At 35.0% G+C, this 19,973-nt stretch overlaps 1 protein-coding gene across 1 annotated transcript in view; it reads left to right on the plus strand.

The window, feature by feature from the left end:
* The window catches only part of LOC107092514 (protein kinase C alpha type-like), a 169,015-nt gene that overhangs the window by 105,949 nt on the left and 43,093 nt on the right, over positions 1–19,973 (plus strand). The window contains exons 4-5 of the mRNA XM_015387035.1: positions 5,927–6,038; positions 10,124–10,252. Coding sequence (XP_015242521.1) covers positions 5,927–6,038; positions 10,124–10,252 — 241 coding nt within the window. The remainder of the gene's footprint in view (positions 1–5,926; positions 6,039–10,123; positions 10,253–19,973) is intronic.

The raw sequence follows: 19,973 nt of genomic DNA on the forward strand, positions 1-19,973 counted from the left end.
CATGTCTCTGCATAAACACACTCATGATTAGATGGTATAAACACTCAAGAGCTGTTGCAGATAAACAATTAATACTAATAATGTATGAAAGGTGACACTACATGCATGTTAGCACATCCCAGTGGAAGCGAATTTCTTCCAGTCTTGTTTCAGGCCCCAGAGCATCTTCTTATTGATGGATGACTGAACTTTAACATCAGGCTAAGGGGTACAAGACGCCTCTAGAAGCAAACTCTGTGTGAAATCCTGTTCTGAGCTTCAGTTAGCAAATCATAGGGTTCAATAACTTTAAAGGAACAATAAAACATGTAACATTCAGTAAAGCACCACAAATAAAGATGCATTTTGATACTAGTTAAACAGAGAATCTAATATAATTTAATGAAGGTTTTTAAATGTGTTATTAAAATGCCCTCCCTAAGTATAACACAGTAAAATATAATCACTGTCATATAATGACAATGTGCTTTAAAGAGGACATATCATGGGTTATTTTAAACAAGTTAAGAAATGTCTATGGACTGTACTAAAATAAATTATATGTTTTTTCATAGAATCAAAATCAGATTTTTTTTTTTAAAGTTCCTTTCAGAATGAACGTTGCTGAGCCACTTTTCATCATTTTATCAGTCAGGATTATTTTAAAGAAAACATTGAGAAATTAGTTTTAAGAGAAGCGGACACTGTTTGGAATCCAATATCAATTCAGGGCTACACTGTGTCATAGTTGACTCAATACAAATACCTTAACATATTTTTTGACTCAGGGCTGAACTTTGAGGTGAACTGTGTGACAATTTAATGTTGACAAGAACCTCATAACCATGTTTTATCTTTATTTTTTCAAACCTATGTCTTTCTGTCTTTTGTCTTGGTTTGGGAACTGCAAAAAATAAAAAAAAATAGACTTATTGTATCTATAGAAACAAACTATAGATATTGTTGTATCTTGGTATGTTCTGTTAAATGCTTCTGTTTATTCCTTTCTGCAGTGCTATTAATTTTACTTTTGGGTACAAATAAAGACAGCTGACATATACTAATTTGAACTGACCAGTAAAGATGCAGCCAGTGGTCTCTTAATGTAAAGTGAGTAGTCAACATACATACATGTCACGCTCTCTATCTCTATCCTCTGCAAACCTGCCTCCAATCTAAATCAAAATATCATTCTGTCCACCTAGAGTTGGGGGAAAAAATATTTCAGCTTTGGAAAAATTATTCATCAATTTTATGTGTGTACAGCTCTGTCAACTGCTGCTCCGCAAATTAGGGATGCTCGTTCACTGACAAATTTTAAAACACGGTTTAGAACCTTATTTTAACAGCAGGACTAAGTTGTTGTGACCTTGATAATTTTGTTTAAACAAATTCGTATTATTGCCTTATTTTATATCTTTATGGTGCATTTTACTGTATATACATGTAATTTTTTTAGATATAGTCAGCAATTTGTTTACAGCTCTTAACTGTTTTAAAGGGCTCTGCAAGTAAACCTTAACTTAACATTGGAGAAATTTACCTTTGAATTTAACCCATCCCTTTGGGGAGCAGTGGGATGCCATTGTGTTGTGCCCAGGGAGCAATCGGCGGTTAAGGGTTTTCACTCAGGAACCCACAGTGGAGACAGTGGGGATCAATCCGGGTACTTGCAACCTTCTCAGAGCAGAAGTGCACTGCTCTAACCCACTAGGCCAACACGCAATCTACAGATTTGTAACGATTCTTGACAACAACATTTTTTCCTTCAGACAATATCTAGCTAGCAACAGACATGATCATTTTCAGCAGCCACTGCAGAGTGCAATAAAATACAGTGTCAACTGAAGTTAAACATTGTTTTAAAATGATGTAGTAATACCTTATTCATAAAGACTTCCTCCATAGCAAAGGGACTTCAAAAACTCATTGTATAAATAGCTGATATGCCTTAAAATCAGAAAGGCTTAAAAAACGTTTTGAATATTCCTTTTATAACATCTTAAAGAAAAAAAAGAAGTCTTCATAAATGATGATGCATTCAACTCAGTTATTTTAGGTGTGACTTAGACTTTGAAAAAGTGATTTGTAAACATCGTTGGTTTTAGAGGAGAGTGATAAAAAGATCTATATACTCACTAAACATTTACATAAATAGGACAGGAAATGGCTAACTGCCTTTAATGATCCCTTTGATAGTCTGATAAAAATGCCCAGACCTGATCCGTGTTTGGTTTGTTTTCAACACAACCTTTTTTAGCATGCATTGCACAAAAGAAGCTTTTCCGTTTGTGTAAAACTAGATTAGTTTTTTTTATGAGCATGCAGCTAACATTATGGTCAGATTACACAACTACCAGTGTGTAATGGAGTGTGTCATAAGCACTGTGCTTATTTAGATAATACATCCATTAACAGGGTTGTTCTCTTATTTTATACATTTCTACAGCAGGCAATGTCTAGAACTGGGGTTCTAGTGAAATTTGCATTCTAAAAGCCATAAAAAAGGGAGGTATTGCTTTCTTTTTAATGGCTATTTTTTCAAAGTATTTGCTTTTTTCACACTAAAATAGAATCTAATACAGTAGGTTTTTTGTTTTCTAAATGTCTTTCCAAACATAAGAGCTCCAGCTCAAATTCTGAAGGAAATGCAAGTTGGCATGCAGGCTCTAACACATGCTGAAGCCTGAGGCTCTGCAAAGATTGTATCTCCCAATGCATTTTTCTCCAGTCAAATCCTCACAACTAATCCAAGTGGTGCAAGTCATTTTACCCAGGATGAAAAGCAAAAAAGAAACAGTTACTTTATATGAATAGAAATAAACATAAACATTGTAGTGTTTAAAGTTTCTGGACAATAACAAAAACTATTTTTGACCTCTGTTGCTATCTAATCCCATATTGGCTGTAATTAACTCAATCAAGCATGATTTAAACTTCTTGCTAATGAAAAATTAAATACTTTCTTAATATAGGCTCATTAGGAATGACAGCAGTCAAAGGAGCATGATTACAATGAAAAGCAATAAACAAATACTGAGGGAACAGTGCAGAAAATAGGCCTTTACTATTAGACTTTTCTGAGAGCTTTACACTTCTGACTCATCGTTCCCTTGTCTGTCGAATCGTAGTACTCAAAACCTCCTTCCTTGTTAAAAGACTGACATCACCCCCCACACCACCTCTCTATCCCACTCTCTGACATCGTGTTGTTTACCTAATTCAGTCGGCTTGTGGAAAAAAGGCCCTCTTCAGCGACGTACGCCTTCTAACTCAGTTGGTGGTCTGCATAATTACACATGCAGCCATTCTGACACAGTTCATCATGATGGAGGCGTTGCTGACGGGGGTTTATCCACCTTCATTTGCAGGGCTTTAATTAGAGCCATGTTTGTTTTGCAATGATTGCAGAAATTAGCTAACCTCAGCTAACACAGTGCAGACAGAAAAATGTATGAATTGGTGTATGTTGAATGAGACTTAGCCACGCTGATCAGCCAATCTCATTGTAAAGTCTCCAAGACTGTAGATGTGTGTGTATGAGTGGCAAAAAGCCTTCTCTCTCCCAGATTTATTCCAGTTTATGTAGTCTGCTATGATCCACTTTTGCGTATCTAAATGAAGTGTATTTATTTTGAAATTATTTATTTATTATTTTGTTTTCTGCAGTTTTTTTTTTCGGTAACTTCGTCTGTGTTATTATATTTATTGGTTTTAATCTTTGTCACTTGTTTTTTTTTTTTTTTGATTGCTGATTTTTGGTAAATTCTTTGTTTTCTGTTTGTTTTTGATGTCTTTGTTTATTTGCCATTGAGTCTACTCAAGTCATTACTCGATATTGAGTCACACACAAGTTACCATTTTAATAGCTTTCGACTCTGCGTCTTGTTTTGTGTAAAATCACAAAAGAACTCAAATTAGAACATCACACTAAGGACGTGCAACTTGTAGTTACTTGGACTCAAAGGATTTGATTTTGAAGAACTTTATATTCAATAAAATGTTTGCATTAATTGAATCTCACCTGATGCCCTCTGATAGAACCGTCCAATGAGCACAATTCTCCCCGCTGCACACCTCAAGCCGTTTGCCAGTTTATGGTCCTCCTGTTGCTAGGCAGCAGACAGTAGTAAAATTGTCCTGTCATCAAATTGTTGTACGCATAACTGGAAATGTTATGTTAGAAGACTTTCAAAAACATTTTAATAAAGAAGAAAGAAGTAAATGTTTCAGACCAGGTTCCTAATTGCAAACCTGGTGACAGTGATGTAACAGCTCTTTGCAGTTGTATTAAAGTGTTGTTGGGCAGAGCTCTTTAAAGTGGGTGAGCATGAACCATTTATTACAGTTTACATCACCACACCTTAACCAGCTGTTAAGAACTGTGCCAAACGTAGAAAAAGTGTCCTTGCTTAATTTTTCCATTAATGTGGGATCCTGGAGTAAAAGATGCAAAGACCCCTGATGTAGGAGCTGCCGCTGGTTTATTGGAATTGTGTTTGATGATGTGCCCTACAATAATGCACATAATGCAAAGATTGAAAGAAGTTATTGAGGTATGAAGGAAATTTTTTTTGTTTTTATTATAAAACTGAGAAATAATAAATGAATGGATGAATAGATAATTTTTTAAATATTGCCACATTTCTATTGTGTCAGAAAAGTCATTCAGCTAGATTTAGACCAGAAGGTAACAGGTTCTAAAATAGATTAAAACCTGAAAATAGATTTCCAACTGGCTTTTCAATTGTGTGTTAAGTAGATATTTATGAAAAGTGAAGGTTTTCTACTTATTGGCTGTTAGAGTTAGGGTCATTAAGTCAGTCAAGGTCTATGTAGATTTTTTATTTAGTTATTTGAATGCTTTTTTTTTTGTTTAGGGATTGAATTTTACTATATATTTACTATAATGCGTCAAAAGCAGGTCTGTTCTGTTGCAACTGGTTAAAAGGGATATATTCATTTTTGTATATATTTTTTTATACTGTTATCTTTTTGATAAAAGATAAAAGTATGAAACATATTTTATATGTTCCCTATTCTCCCTGTTAAATTTAAAGTTTAGTTCCGTTTACAGATTGTCCTACCAAAGATAAACTTTATTATTTTTTCAATTTGTGCTTATTGGGCTGCAGCAAGGAGGTTCTGGGTTCGAATCCTGGCCTTGGGTCTTTCTGCATGTATTTTGCATATTCTGCCTGTGCATGTGTGGGTTCTCTCTGGTTACTCCGGCTTCCTCCCCCAGTCCAAAACATGACTGTCACGTTAATTGATCTCTACAATTCTCCTTAGGTGTAAGTTAATTGTTGTTTGTCCTGTTTAAGATTAAGATCACACATCAATAAAAGAGTATAATGCAGTTTATAAATGAAAAGCCAGAATACACTGAATTTGTATTTTTTGAGGTGATTTAAAAACATTTTTTAGTATTTGTAGACTTGAGACTTGCTGTTTTATTTATTTATTTTTTTTTTGTGGGCCAGAACAAGTTCTGACAGGGGTGTGGGTTTCATGTAGATTTAAATTTTGCTTCAAAATATATACTGGTTTTTAAATCTAAAGCCATAGTTTCTGCATCATATGCTGCCCCCCTCATTAAGCTGCTCCCCTCCCTATCTGAGGCAAAACTGTCACAGGTGGTAAATATGAAATGCATTGCTGCTGGTGCAACACTCTGGGAATGTCATCACAGAAACAGATTTAAAATTCTGGCAAGCTGACGCTGAAAGGCTCACTCAGCCTTGTGTGTTGAGAAGCAGAATGTAAGTGAAGCTCATTTATATGTAAAAGTCCCTCAGTCCAGTTTTAACTTTCCCTGTTATGCTTCGGGGAATCTTCATTTTACCCACAATGTGGTTTAAGGGTTGAAAACAACTCTCTCTCAGCGAGTCCTCTAACTGTTATTTTATTTATTTTTATTTTCTACTCATGTCTCCTGTAATTCCAGGACCCCAGAAGCAAGCACAAGTTCAAGATCCACACATACGGCAGCCCCACGTTCTGTGACCACTGTGGATCGCTGCTGTATGGGCTTATCCACCAGGGGATGAAATGTGACAGTGAGTATTACTCCTTGTGGGTGTGTGTGGCTGCACCTGTGTTGAACATCCTGTGCTGGTTTTTTCCTTCAGCTGGTCCTAATGAGAACAGATGGGAATACCCTGGTGCTGCAGCCCAGACAGAATTCATCGCTCTGCCCCACTGAGACCTCTCTGTGATCACATTCATTCTGCATACTTTCCACTTTTCTCCCCTTTTCTTTGGGTCTCTGTGCTGCTGCCCTCAATTCCTGAACTGAAATCATAGTTTCTCCCATTTACTTTCCTTTTTTGACCTTTGCCATCCATATTAGTCTGATAAAAAATCCTGGATCATCTCCCATAAAGCTGTTGGTTGGTGTTCCACAAGGCTCTTTTGCTGGACTATTGACATTTACACTTTATATCAACAAAGTCCCATCTGTACAGTGCTGTAAAAAAGGTATTATCACAGATATCCTGTTTTTGTTGTTTTATAACAATTAAATGTGTCTGATCTTATAACACATTTTTATATCAGGGAAAAACAAATTCATGAAAATTTTATATCACTTTAAATTTGTTTGTTTTTTGGGTTTTTTAAACCATTCAAATCAGACTGGCCCTGTTTGGCAATAAACAAAATAATAGAATAATTAAAAAACTATTTTAGATTTTATAATATAACCGACCTAACAACACAGAGTAGGTTAAAATATCTCAAAAGGCAAAAAAACATTAAAAAAAGAAATGTGATGAAATGTAATGATTGTTTAAATGATATTCAACGCTGCTCCTCATGTTTTAAGTGTCCTTGCTACCACACATTTTTGACTTCTGCAGCATTGGATATAATGCAGATGAGGATTGACCATTGAATCAGCTGGAGCAAAGACACATCTAAAACATGCAGAGCAGGGCTTCCTGAGGATCTGGGTTTTGAACATTAGGTTAATATCCAAAAATAGAAACATCATAGTGGTAACAATTCCAGGACTGACCAGCCTACCAAAAGAACCCATGACAACGATTTTTTGTTGTTTTTATATCAGGTAATTATTCTTAATTCCAAAATAACAAAACATTGACATCAGTGACATTGTCGTTGGCATTGGGAGAGTTTCAGTGACAAAACCCCTTCTGATTAAAAACAACACAGACGTCTTTCTAACATTAATGAAAAATATCCTGATAATCCCCAGAGTTTATGGGATAATATTTTATAGAAAAAGAGACAAAAATTTCAGGGACTTCAAGAACATCATAAACCACATGGAGATTACAGTTAGATGTTCTCCCGCTACTTTGCTTCTTTAGATCATAAACAATATGCCATATTTAATGGAACGTGATTTCTACTGTCTACCAGAACGCCCTAAGGAACGATGTCCAGTCTTTATCTAATAGATATAAATGCACTTTAGTTATGCCACATTATCTCAACCACAGCAACTAAATTACTTAAAAGAAAAAAAACAAAGTATATATATATATTTTTTTGTTTTATCGTTATCTCCCTTTTATCTCCCCTTATGTCTCTCTCTTTAATCTTTTTTTTCTCTCTTTAATGTTTTTCCTTTCCTGTTCTACTTTTTCTGTTCTATACTAAAATCTGTAATACTCCCTGCATTAATTATAATAAAGGTATTTATATGCATAAATCAAGCGGAACACTATTGCGATAGCCGTACTGCTCCACTTGTGAAAGTAAAATCTGATGGGCTCTTTTTGGCATCAAGACAATTATTCTTAATGTGTTAAAAAAAAAAAATATATATATATATAATAATTCAATATAGATGCTGGTATTGTTAGATGGTATTGTTATATATAATATATAAAGCATGCTGCTTATGTTTATATCATTCCATTTTTTCATACTCTCCGTTTCCATACTTATACTAATTTATTTTATCATTTGCTAAATACAACATATATATCAGCTTTACCCTTCATGCTGCTTCTCTGCATTGCATTTAAAAATGGAGTTAAAGCACTGAGGCTCTGGAAAGTTCAATCTTGAAGAATCTGGAGTTTTGTTCATGTTTTCCTCCCCTTTCTGTCCCTCATCATACTGTACTCTTGTGCCCTGTCCTCTCATCTGTTGCAGCTTTCTCCTCATCCATCACTCTGCCCTTCTCTTCATTATACTCTGTACATCCATCTGGTGGTCTCTGGAGGTTCCCTAATCCAATATGGTGATTAGACCACTCTGGAACAAATTAATCTGAGGTGACCATGGCTATTATGAGCTTCTTCAACATCTTCTATCTCCCCTTTTCTTTATCACAGCTTCAAAAATAAACAAGTAGGAAAGAGATCACCATAAAATGAAAGTACGACAGCATACTAGGGCCAGGCTAGAGATATTTTTATATTTTATTTCGAGAATAAAGTCGTAATATTATGAAAATAAAGTCATAAAATTAAAAGAATAAAGTCGCAACGAGAATAGTCATAAAATTACAAGGATAAAATTATAAATTCGCCAGAATAATGTTGTAAAATTACAAGAATAAAGTCATTATGAGAATAGATTCATAACATTAGTAACATTACGACTTTATTCTTGTTATGTTACATTATGAGAATAAAGTTGTAATATTATGAGAATAAAGTCATGTTATTAAGAAAATAAAGTTCTTTTTAATGACAACTTGAAGCAAGAAGCACTTTTTTCCCTAAAATTAGGAAAGTCGAGCATCATGTAAAATTATACTTTGGCATCGGTTTGACAAATAAGGAAATCTTTTAGCACACGGCATCAAATTGGGCAGTATGTCAAAGTGGACTCCGGATGTTGTTTGTTTCTGGCAGATCGCAGCTTGAAGCTTTCTTTCTGAAATGGGTTGTGACTTCATTCTCAGTATTTTTCAACTCTATTCTAATAATAATTACTACTTTATTTCCGTAATGTTTTGACTTTATTCTTGTAATATTATAACTTTATTCTCGTAATGTTACGACCTTATTCTCGTATTAGTACGACTTTATTCTCGGAAATGTTACGACTATATTCTCAGAATGTTACGACTTTATTCTCAGAATGTTGCAACTTTATTCTTGGAAAAAGAAAAAAAAACATCTCTAGCCTGGCCCTAAAGCTCTGTTGTAGCAAAGAGATGTGCTTTAAATGTGAAAGTAAATTCTCGTGCATTGTGGCCTTACGGAGTATTATGTGTCAAAGCTCTGTGCTATAAAAGCTTTTCCATTTGTGTTCTTTAGGGTACAAATATTGGCAAATGTTGAGAATAACAACCAACTATTTCCCAGCAGTCAGCGCATTTGATCTTGCAGAAGAGTGCAGCAGTGAGCTCACAGTGAGATGATTCCATCACAGTATCTCATAATGCAGAACGTGTGGGAATAACTTCCATCTGTAGCACGAGGAAGGATAAAACATTAACGAGTCTGGGGGATATTTTTAGTCGATAAACTTTTACAGCTGTGAACAGTGAGAGAAAACAAGAAATCTGATGCCCAGCTGATTTTCTAAGTTCGCTCCACTACACAAAGAGTGGACTGTCTTGGTATTTTATGATACTTTAACTTTATTTCAAAGACAAAGTATTGCAAAAAAAACCAACTACTTTTAAATAAACAAGCATTTTCCTGTCAACGTGTGGAATTAGCCTCTGATTCAGTTACATAAGCATTATTTTAATTAGGTTAATGATGCAGTCCTGTATGGGTCTAATGGTCTATATTCATACTGTAAAGACCAGGCTGTAAAACAAAGTTTCATGTTCATCAGGCCACAGATTTATGATTTATTAAAGCTAAAATGGTTTTTGATGTTTCCTAAACCCCTTTAGTGAAGCATCCTACTTCATTTTTCTTTCATAAAAGAAAACCCTGAAGCTATTTTTGTACTTCCTGCTAATAGGCAGAGCTTTCCTTGCTGCATCTTGCAAATTGTATCAACAATATTAAAACCAGACATTGTAAAATAACTAATCTATATCTTTATATGCTCAACTTTTATTTTTTTTTTTTAGAAGATGACTCCATCTATTAACATGAGAAATAAAATTTGAACATTGCACTTGTTATCTCACTATCAAACTCTTCTGTTCAGTTAAAACTCAGTCATCTGTTTTTTCCCTTTGTCCTTCGTATCCTTGTAGCCTGCGACATGAACGTGCACAAGCAGTGTGTAGTCAATGTGCCCAGCCTGTGTGGGACGGATCACACTGAGCGTCGCGGCCGCCTTTTCCTCAAGATCGACGTCAGTGGGGATAGGCTACATGTCACAGGTGGGTTTTAATCTATTTCTGTCAACAAGTCTTTTAAAGAATATCAGACTCTTAGAGATGTTAGCCGGCAGGTCCCAGATATAATATTTGAAAATATAAAAAGGAATCTCTTTGTTGGTTGTTAATATTGCCTTGGATATTGAATTGTATTTATGTACAATTAGAATATCAATGGAACTGAACTTAAAAGAAGTTGCATAAGAATAAGTATTTTGCTAAAGTACAAATTAAGGTATTCAAATCAAATTTTACTTCATATGGACAAAGTTCTCATTTTATGTGTATAAACAACAAATTGCCAATATGTTATCTTTTCACACACATTGCCTTGTAATTAATTTGTTTCCAAATTAATGTTGTAGAAAGTCAATAATTCTTTTTGATTGCCATTATTAATGGATTGTCTTTGAACATTTTTTCAGTTTGGAAACATCAGGAAACATACAGGATATATTTAGAAATTCTTACCTTTGAACCTGAACCTCAGGTTCTCATTTTGTCCAAGGTGTAAACGCACATGGCATAACAAGACATTATGAGAGAAAGTTAATGATAGGTTCTTAAAAGCAGGTAACATCTTTGCCAGTTAGCAGCAACACTGAAATAATTACTCATTATAGCTTTAAACTTTATTTTCTAACTTCCTGTTGCAAACAACTGTGTAGCATTGCTGGCGAGGTTTATATTTGAACAGCACCAAATGGTGGAGATTAAAGTTTCACTGACATGTTCATGCATGCTTAATATACTACACCTATACAAATGTTTGTTAATCTTTTTCCTCTGATAAACCACATAGTTTTTGTCCTGCAGCTCGGGTTATTGTATTTTGATGTTAGCTGACTAAGGCCTCCACAGCTTCGTATGTCATGCTTATCCTCTGATTGGATATTTAACAGTACTTTAGTCAGATCCTGAAATAGTCAAGTTCAGTACCAATTTATTATTACTGGTTTATTGAATTCAATAAATCACACTTCATTTATAAAGCCAGTTTCATTTAATAAAAGGCATTTTTGAAAAGGAAGTTGTTAATTAGAATTTGCACATGATATATCTCGCAAGCTTGCATGCAAACAAAAATCATCGCCACAAGCTCATCCAGGGGGAACATATCTTGGAAGTCAGTGACTTGATGCAATCAACAGGTTTTTCTTGACCGAAACTTTTAGCCAATCTGACTACACTGTCTCTTTAAACGCCCTAGAGATGACATATGTTTGGAATTGGCGCTGCCGATGATAAATAAACTGAATTGAACTGAATGTCTGAACAACCCATGTGTTATTATACCATTCGTTCAGCTTTTTTTCTAAAATATTTTTGAACATCTATCAACTAACTATTTTTTCTTTTTCAGTGATATAAAGTATTATAAGTAGAGAATTAAAATGTAAAAATAAAGTTTTTTCTTTCCTCTTAGACATTGTAAATTAAACATTTGAAGAAGAAGTGAAACAGCTTTACTTATATTACCACTTTGAAGACTGAAATCACACACAGACATAATACATCAGCTACAAAACGCTATACATTCATAAAATCACAATTTTGATGGTGATTGGTTTGTTTAATCTTCAGCTACTTAGTTTAGAATACTGCTGACATCCATTTTATATTTTTTATTTAACCTTTATTTAATCAACATAGTCCCATTAAGATTAAAAAACTTTTTCAGAGAGACCTGTACAAGAGGCAGCAACAAAAAAAAAAGTTAAATTGTTAAAAGTGAAAAGGCTTGTAAAGTCAAAAGAATTAACTGTGGGGAGGAAGACAATGGTATATGATATAAAGACATATTGATGTCTAAAAGGGTGGATAGTCAATTTTTATTCACTTTAAAAAAAGTTGCTTGCAAATTTGTTATAAATGGAAGAGAGTGGAAGTGAGACTTGTTGATCATCTCGATTCATTTTAAGCAAAGTAATTTTTTCATAACAGTAATCTCTTTTAAAGACAGTATTTTACAACAGAATTCTCTTCCATTTTTAGTTTCTCAGTGTTTAGTAACAGTTTTCAAAGATGATCATAATCATGTTTTTTTGTCAAAGATTTGTTGAGTTCTTTGATTAAAAGCTAAACAAAAACTTTTAAGCCAAGACTGGACATAGAAATCAGATTTTAGCATTTTAAGAGGACCAAGACACATAATAAAATTGATATAAAAAAAATTACATTAGAATATGAGTGACAGCTTTCATATTTTTAGTCATTTTGTTTTCAGTGACCTGAGTTAATAGGTGTGTTCAAGATTAGCTAGACCTTTGCAGATCCAGTTGGTGTTAAAGCAGCTGAGGAGGCTGCATGGCATAGTGCATGATGGGAAAACACCATCCTGTCACAGGTGAATGGACAGGTGATTGGATCTAAGTTTTGTAAACAAAAATGCCCCTACACGCTGTCTTCCAATCCGTCATCAACTAATACATAAATACAAGCTTGAACAATTAATCTGTGACATATTTTTAATAATAGGCTTTTTTGATGAAGGCTATTTACTGGTAATGGGTCTAATACTTATGGATGTTATGTAAACAACATGCAAAATGATCCTCAAATAAATAGCTAAGCAATATTAGCCTATATTAGCTGATTAATTAATACTTTGATGTTGTAAACTTAGCCTTACTAATAAGCTATTTCTGGTAGGTGCAGTTCATACCAAATGCATCTATTCTCAGCAAGCTTGGAGGCTACACGACTAGTTTTTTAAATTTGCAACCTGTGATGACTTTTGTAGATAATCTATAGCTCAACTGTACTTTTCTTCTGTTAAAAAGTCTCTTGATACTGCTTGTTTAGTGCTGATATAGCAGCTCTTGCTGCATTTTTTGCCGCTCCCTCTGGCATCTTGCACTGACAAATTGAAATAAACAAGCATGTTGTGTCATTGCATGTTTCCGTGCACAGTTGTGCCCTCAGATTTTATTATTTACCCTGCTCAAAAAATTAAGATGATGGAGGGTTAGCATTTTTACAGGGGGGATGATTTTGATTGTTTTTATTTCAGGAGGAATCCATTCCCCCTCATCCCACCCTTCCACTCGACTACTGACTGTAGCTTATTAAAAAGCTTATGTTGTGTCTTTGGCCTATGTCTAAATACACTTTTATAGAATCATCTAGCTTATACTGACGACTTTCCATTAACTCTTTTTCAGGCATTAAATAGGAAATATAACTAATTGAAAGTTGCATCCTGGTCAAGTTTTCTGTTATTTTTTTACAGTCACTGGGAAGGCGCCACTGCTTGCTGTTATAGCAATGAAACTGGGCTATGAAACTGGATTTTGAGGGAAACCATACTGCCTTTTAGATTCTCAGATCATTTCCTTTAATGATCATTAGTTGAAGGGCTGAAACAGAGAGAGGGCCTTTCCAAGCATGCTCGTCATGCAATTGCCTAAATGTATATATCCAGTCAGTTATAGTTTGCTTCACTGGGTTCTATAAATATTAAGATCTAACTTTACAAAAGGGTATACTAAAAATTTGGTACAATGAATGTTATTTTTCAACTGAATACAAAACAATCCAATGAAACATAAATTGATGTGCAAAATAAGTATTTTTTCTCAAAAATAAATGTAGTTAAGCTATTATGGAACGGCAAAAAGCAACCATGTGCCACCTCTCATTTTAACAGACAAAAAAAGTCCAAAATAGCAGTCTCAACAAAAGCTGCCATTAAGAGAACTGTAACTAATCAACAGTCCAGTTCAGACAAATAAGAGACTAGAAATCTGAACTTCTACTTAGATATGATATTGCTGTTCAATAGTTCAATGTGCACCCACCTTCAATACCTCATCAGGCCAGATTGAATTAGTTTTCATAATGAGCCAATAAAGCCTAGAATGTGCTTGAAAAGAGTTAGAGGCAACCATAATAAGAAAGATGGGCGGCTTTGTTCCAGGTGTATGAGTCAAAGACACTTTGTAAGATTACTGTAAAGGGGCATGCATTTAAAGCCAACACAGGTGAAAATGTGGACAGTAGTAACCCAGCAACTGGTTCCAATGTGCTCATTAAAACATTACGGTATAAATAAAACACAAATAAAAACAAAACAGAAAAGGATTTGGCTCATAAAACAGTAAAACTGTTGTGTCTTTGCAACTGTAAAGAAAAAGGAGGATGTTCCAACTCTTCCAACCCTGAGTCCAGCACCTTCTTTGCAAAATAAAACCTTTGCTTTGATGCTGATTAATTCCATTTTATTTGTTTGACTAAAATAGATAACTCTTCATATGTAAGATGAATTTGAATCAACAGAACTACAGTACTTAATCATACTCTTTATTCCTATGACACGTGTTAAATTTTTTTCTGTAATAAATTCCTGAAAATAACCTTGTTACTGGTTTCTAAACTCAATTCCATTTTTATCAGCTTATTAGCAACTTTACTGCTTTAAGAAACGGTTTAAAGCTGTTTCTTATTTCTTTGTTTTTCTTGTGATGAAACCTAACCTGTTTCTTATTTATTTGTTTCATATTTTTTAAGCTTAACAGCTTAAAAAATATGCATTGTGGTCAGGCTAAAAGATAAGCCAGGGTGGCCTTTTTCCATCTTTTGCATCATAAATGCAATCTTGTGTTTTTTCCACACCTCTAAATTAACCTGTCAGTCAAGTGCAGCTCCTGCACTGCAGAACCCTCCTGTGTTAAAAACTCCTTTAGGTATAGAGAAAAATGACTGCTGGGTCACTTCAACCACATCTTTGCCATCACACTTACAAACTCACATTTACACACAACAGCATGAAGGAAAACTGGGGGTCGAGGGAATTTATATCAGAAACAAATAATTTCTACCTCCACAAAAAGCACAAGAGAGGAAAAACTAGTTTGTGCGGGAGGAGAGTGACAAATGGGGTTGGCATTTAAATCTATTGGTTTTATAAAAATCTGCTTATTGTTGAAATGTGACCGAGCTGAAGCAGTTTTATTTTTTTAACTGCTGCTATGTTAACTCATTTTACTGCTCTACGATTAAACAGTCTTTGATCATCATCAGTTGTCTTGTTTGCATCCGTGTGCCAATCATCCTGCGGTGTGACAAGGACAAGGAGCAAACACAGCAATGTGTTAACTGGGATGGCGACCGCGGTGAAGTTGTCGACGTGGTTTCCTCAGTAATATTTGGTGGAGCTGGTCCAAAATAAAACTAGGCTGGCTTCCAGTTTGCGTTTGAGTGTTCAAAACCAAGATCAATTTCAATTCAAAAATTCTATATTTATCCCAAAGGGAGATACATTGTTGTAGTAATTCATCTTTTTTTTTTTTTTTTGAGCTGCCACGTTGAATTAATATCTTGTTTATTTGTTATATTTCAACTCAAAGCCAGCCGCTGTGTGTAGCGGCACCTTCTACCGATTTTAAATTAGAAAAGAAATTGATGGTTAAAGTTTGTGTAATTGAACAGATGATGGGTTTAATATGAAGACTTTACATATTGCAAAAAGGATCTAGAAATAAGTAAAAATGTCTTAAATTAAGTGTATTTTCGCCTTAATTTGAGTATGTAAATGAAATGATTTGTTAACTGAATGAGTATTTTACTAATATTTAAATAAGATAATTAGATATTATGCATGTGAAATAAGTCAATGCATTTGTTTTTTTCTTATTTTGAATGAGATTGTCTTGTTCCATTGGAAAAGTGTCTAACTTTAATCCTCAACTCTAGAAAAAATGTACTTATTTTAAGAAACAATGACTTATTTACATTTCAGTTTTTTTGCAGTGCACAGCTGGAATCATAGAGCATTTCTTTAACAAGGATTTAAAAATACAGAAAAAAGTGAGCTCCACAAATTGTGAACATTTTGAAACCAACCAATGACAAATCCAAAGGAATAAATAGCATTCTAATAAACTAAATTATTGGTCTAAGACCAGATAAAAATCTGTAGAAACCTAAATTTTTTATTAAGATAAAAGTCAGAAAGCAAGTCTGGACTCCCAAATAATAAAATAATTCTTCCATCAATTATCCTTTACTTTTGCTTAAATGTAAAGACTAAATAATGGAATTCATAGAAAAAGCTCTGCTTTTTATATGCATGCCACTTTTTTATGTTTACAATGTTACAAAAACAACCTCATTGTATTTTCAATGGACATTTATTTAAAAGACTATTGCAGAGTTAGATAATAATATAGTGATCAATCGGTGAAATAAACCTATGCTTCTGAGAGAAGCATGCTTTGATATTTAGCCACTTTACTATCATGCTGCCTATTGCATTCAGAAATGTCCTGATGTATAGCATCCACCAATGAGTGTGGATAAGATGATTGCTGTCAGGGTTCTTGCGTGTGGGTTAGTGCAAGTTGTGCATCTCTACCATAGAGGATCTTTGTGGAGAACCTGGGTAGCCTACACAGGTGAAAATAATCTTTCCAATCATAGTGCTTGGCTTAAAAGAGCATCAGAGCCTTCATTCAGTGCTGGTTTCTTGTGTGTTGTAAAAGTTTGTTTTGTTGCCTTCTAGTATTTAGCTTCTCTCAAGTATTTTCCCTGATGTTATTGGTTATTTGGTTTTCAGTATTTTTGTATTATTGCCTCTGTTCCCCTTGAACTTTTATTAAATCATCCAAACTCATCCATGCCAACTCCTGGCTGCATTTGGGTCCTCAAAACCTTGACACAAACTGACAATTGCTGGTTGTCCAGATCTCAAACTTGGGTTTTATGGAGGTTTGGAAAGCAGGAGCCATAGTTGAAAGGAAGCTTTGCGAGCTCCTAATTGTATGTTTCAACAAATCATATCATTGATACAGTAAACTTGTAAACTTTTTGGTCCAAATGCACAAAGCCATGTGTGACACAATAGAAATCTAATAATTCAACACAACTCTGAATAATCTAGACCAGGAAGCCTGGATTTATGTTTTTACTTGGAAGCTGCGCGAAGTTAAAGAGAATTAGCATTTAATTTATATCTAATATCATAATAATGATCCAAAGATGGTCATTAGCATCTATCTTGTTACTCTTCACACATGAAATATTGATAAACACTCACCTCAGCATGCTTTGTCATTGTCCTACCTTACAAGGAAGGGGAGATGGAATGTTTTTCAAATGACTGGGCTAATAATAACTCCCTGACTACTTGGGACTACTCTTGGAGCATTACATTTTCAATACAGTATTTAAAAAAAACATTAAGAATTTTAAAAAGTAGCAAAAACGGATTTGCAACATGCAGAAAAAAAAAAAAAATTCTACAGGCTTTATGCATTTTGCAATAATAGTACAGAGGACCTCATAGATGTGACTGAACTTGATATTGTACCAAATTAGCTTTTCTTTTTAAGTTATGAAGTCTCTAGAAACCGTGCACTAACTTAGGTGTGTCAGAAGCTCAGAACGTAGGACCCAGAATTCAAGCAGACAGATCAGAGTATTTAAAAAGCAAGTGTTTATTAACTGCTCAGTGTACACGGCCTTGTCAGCTGTGGCAGGGTCACTGGAAACTCTGTAGAGGAGGAAACTCAGCTTAGTGACTGCAAAACGATGAGCATGTGAGAATCTAACCTGGTAAAAGATCAGTCTGAGCCCAGAAGCAGGCAGAATCCAGGTATCAGTCCAAAAACAGATCAGGCAAACAGAGCAGAACAGAGGGACGAAAAAACTCAGTCCAGAGGCAGAAACTAGTCAGGATGAGGTATTCAGAAACACACTGGTACGCTAGCGAACTCTCACACAGCTTGAATAATCTGGCACCGATGGCTGGGAACAGGGAGCTTAAATGAGAAACAGGAAAAAGTAGGTCTTATGAGTGACAATAAGCACTGGGCAGAGCTAAGCAGGTGGAAGGGAAGTGCCGTAACCAGCCATCAGTGCCAAGATCATGGCTACGTTCACACTGCAGGCCTTGATGCTTAATTTTAATTTTTTTGCAAAATCCAATTTTTTTGCGTTGCCGTTTATATTTCCATATATATGCGACTTGTATGTGATCTCCTGTGAGAACTGCAGTCATACAACGCAAGTGTCCCGCATGTGCGGTCAAGGACGCAATGACGTCACAGGCCAGCGTGCTCTTTTTTTCCAGAAGTAAACATGGATGGTAGTGCCGGCGCACTTTTCCAACCATAAAAACACAACCTTTTCAATATGTTTAAACATAATCACTGTTCTCCGCATCGTCATCTGCCATGGTTGTTGTTTTTCTTGCCGCTTCTGCGTAGCAAGACCCAGAATAGTGATCTTTGTATTAATGACGGCCAGGTCAGATGAATTCTGGCCGTTCAGACGCAGGTCGCATTTGAAAAAATCTGATTTGTATCGGATTCAGGACCACATAGCCAAGTGGCCTGGGTCGGATTGGAAAAAATCGGATCTGTGTTGTTCAGACAGCTATAAAAAGATACGATCCAGGTCGCATATGGGCAAATAAATCGGATTTGGGTCACTTCAGGCTGCAGTGTGAACATAGCCCATGACAAGGTGGCAAGTTCAGAAGTATATTGAAGGTTCCCTTAGTTTTTAACATTGTGACAACTGTGATCCCATCTTTATAACCTGGTGCAGAGTAGGATCCCAAAATCCTCAAATCTGTTTTATAAAAGGACGTAAAAACAACAACAATAGTTTGACTATTTAAAAAGGATCCATTCAAAAGATGCGATGCAAGAACAAAGAAATATTTCAATTTTTTTAATATTTAAAATATGAGCTAAATTTTTAATTGAATGTGCCCCACAGAGAACAAAGTCTAAAACCTGTCTGTCTCTTTATAATCTGATTATAAAACACCAAAGTGTGCTGTTAAACCTTTTCTTTTTTGACATCAGTAAATCTCTTGATATAAAAGCATACTATTGATTCCCAAAGCCCAAGCTAAAAAAAAAAAAACTAATAATACTGATATGTTGCAGTAATGTATGGGACATTTTTGGCCATTTACAATAGGGAAGAGGGAAAAACAAATCTTACATAAGGCTTTTGGGAACAAATGCACCAAAGACATATGTTGCTGACTGTTTTCTTTTATTTTTTTCTTCCTCAATAATGGCAGTGATATGAACAGTGAGACACAGCTTGTTTTCTAACTCCCCTCTGGCTCCTGCATGCAAGTGGCGGGCCTTTGCGGTTCATCGCACCAACATGAACTTGATTAAATCTTTCCGGCCAAGAACACAGACTCATCTCCTCAGGCTTGCTACCTCTAAACACCTCCTCCACTTCTTTTTCCTTATGTTATTCCTACCGTCTATGCCTTTCAACTTTTCTTTCTCCACTTTCCATGCTTTCTGGTCCATCTTTTCCTTTGACAACTTCAGTCTCATCAGTCTCTTCACTCATTTTTCCCCTGATAACCACTGAGCTGTTTTTGTTTGAATTTTATTTTTGCTTTCCTTGCCTTTTCCATGTGGAAATGTATTCTTTTTTAGTACCAAAACTTTTTTTTCAGTCTTGGATTCTTTTATACTTCACCAAAATGTCTTTTTTGATCCATCTCTTCATGTTTTAGTGTCTTCCTCTCCTGTTCGCCTATTTAATCCCTTCTTCTCTCCTTCTTATCACCACCTTATTCTCAATTTCTATTTCTCTTCAGAACAAGCCGTATGCTGTTTAAAGAACACATTGAACTGAAATACATTTGTTCTGCCCAATGCGACATTTCATAGAATTAAAGCCTTATTTGAAAGAATAGCATATCAAGTTACTAACTAGTTTCCTCACTATGGAAGCAATTGTTGCA

The sequence above is a fragment of the Cyprinodon variegatus genome, unplaced genomic scaffold, assembly GCF_000732505.1.
Source record: "Cyprinodon variegatus isolate N-32 unplaced genomic scaffold, C_variegatus-1.0 Scaffold384, whole genome shotgun sequence".
NCBI classification, from domain to species: domain Eukaryota; kingdom Metazoa; phylum Chordata; class Actinopteri; order Cyprinodontiformes; family Cyprinodontidae; genus Cyprinodon; species Cyprinodon variegatus.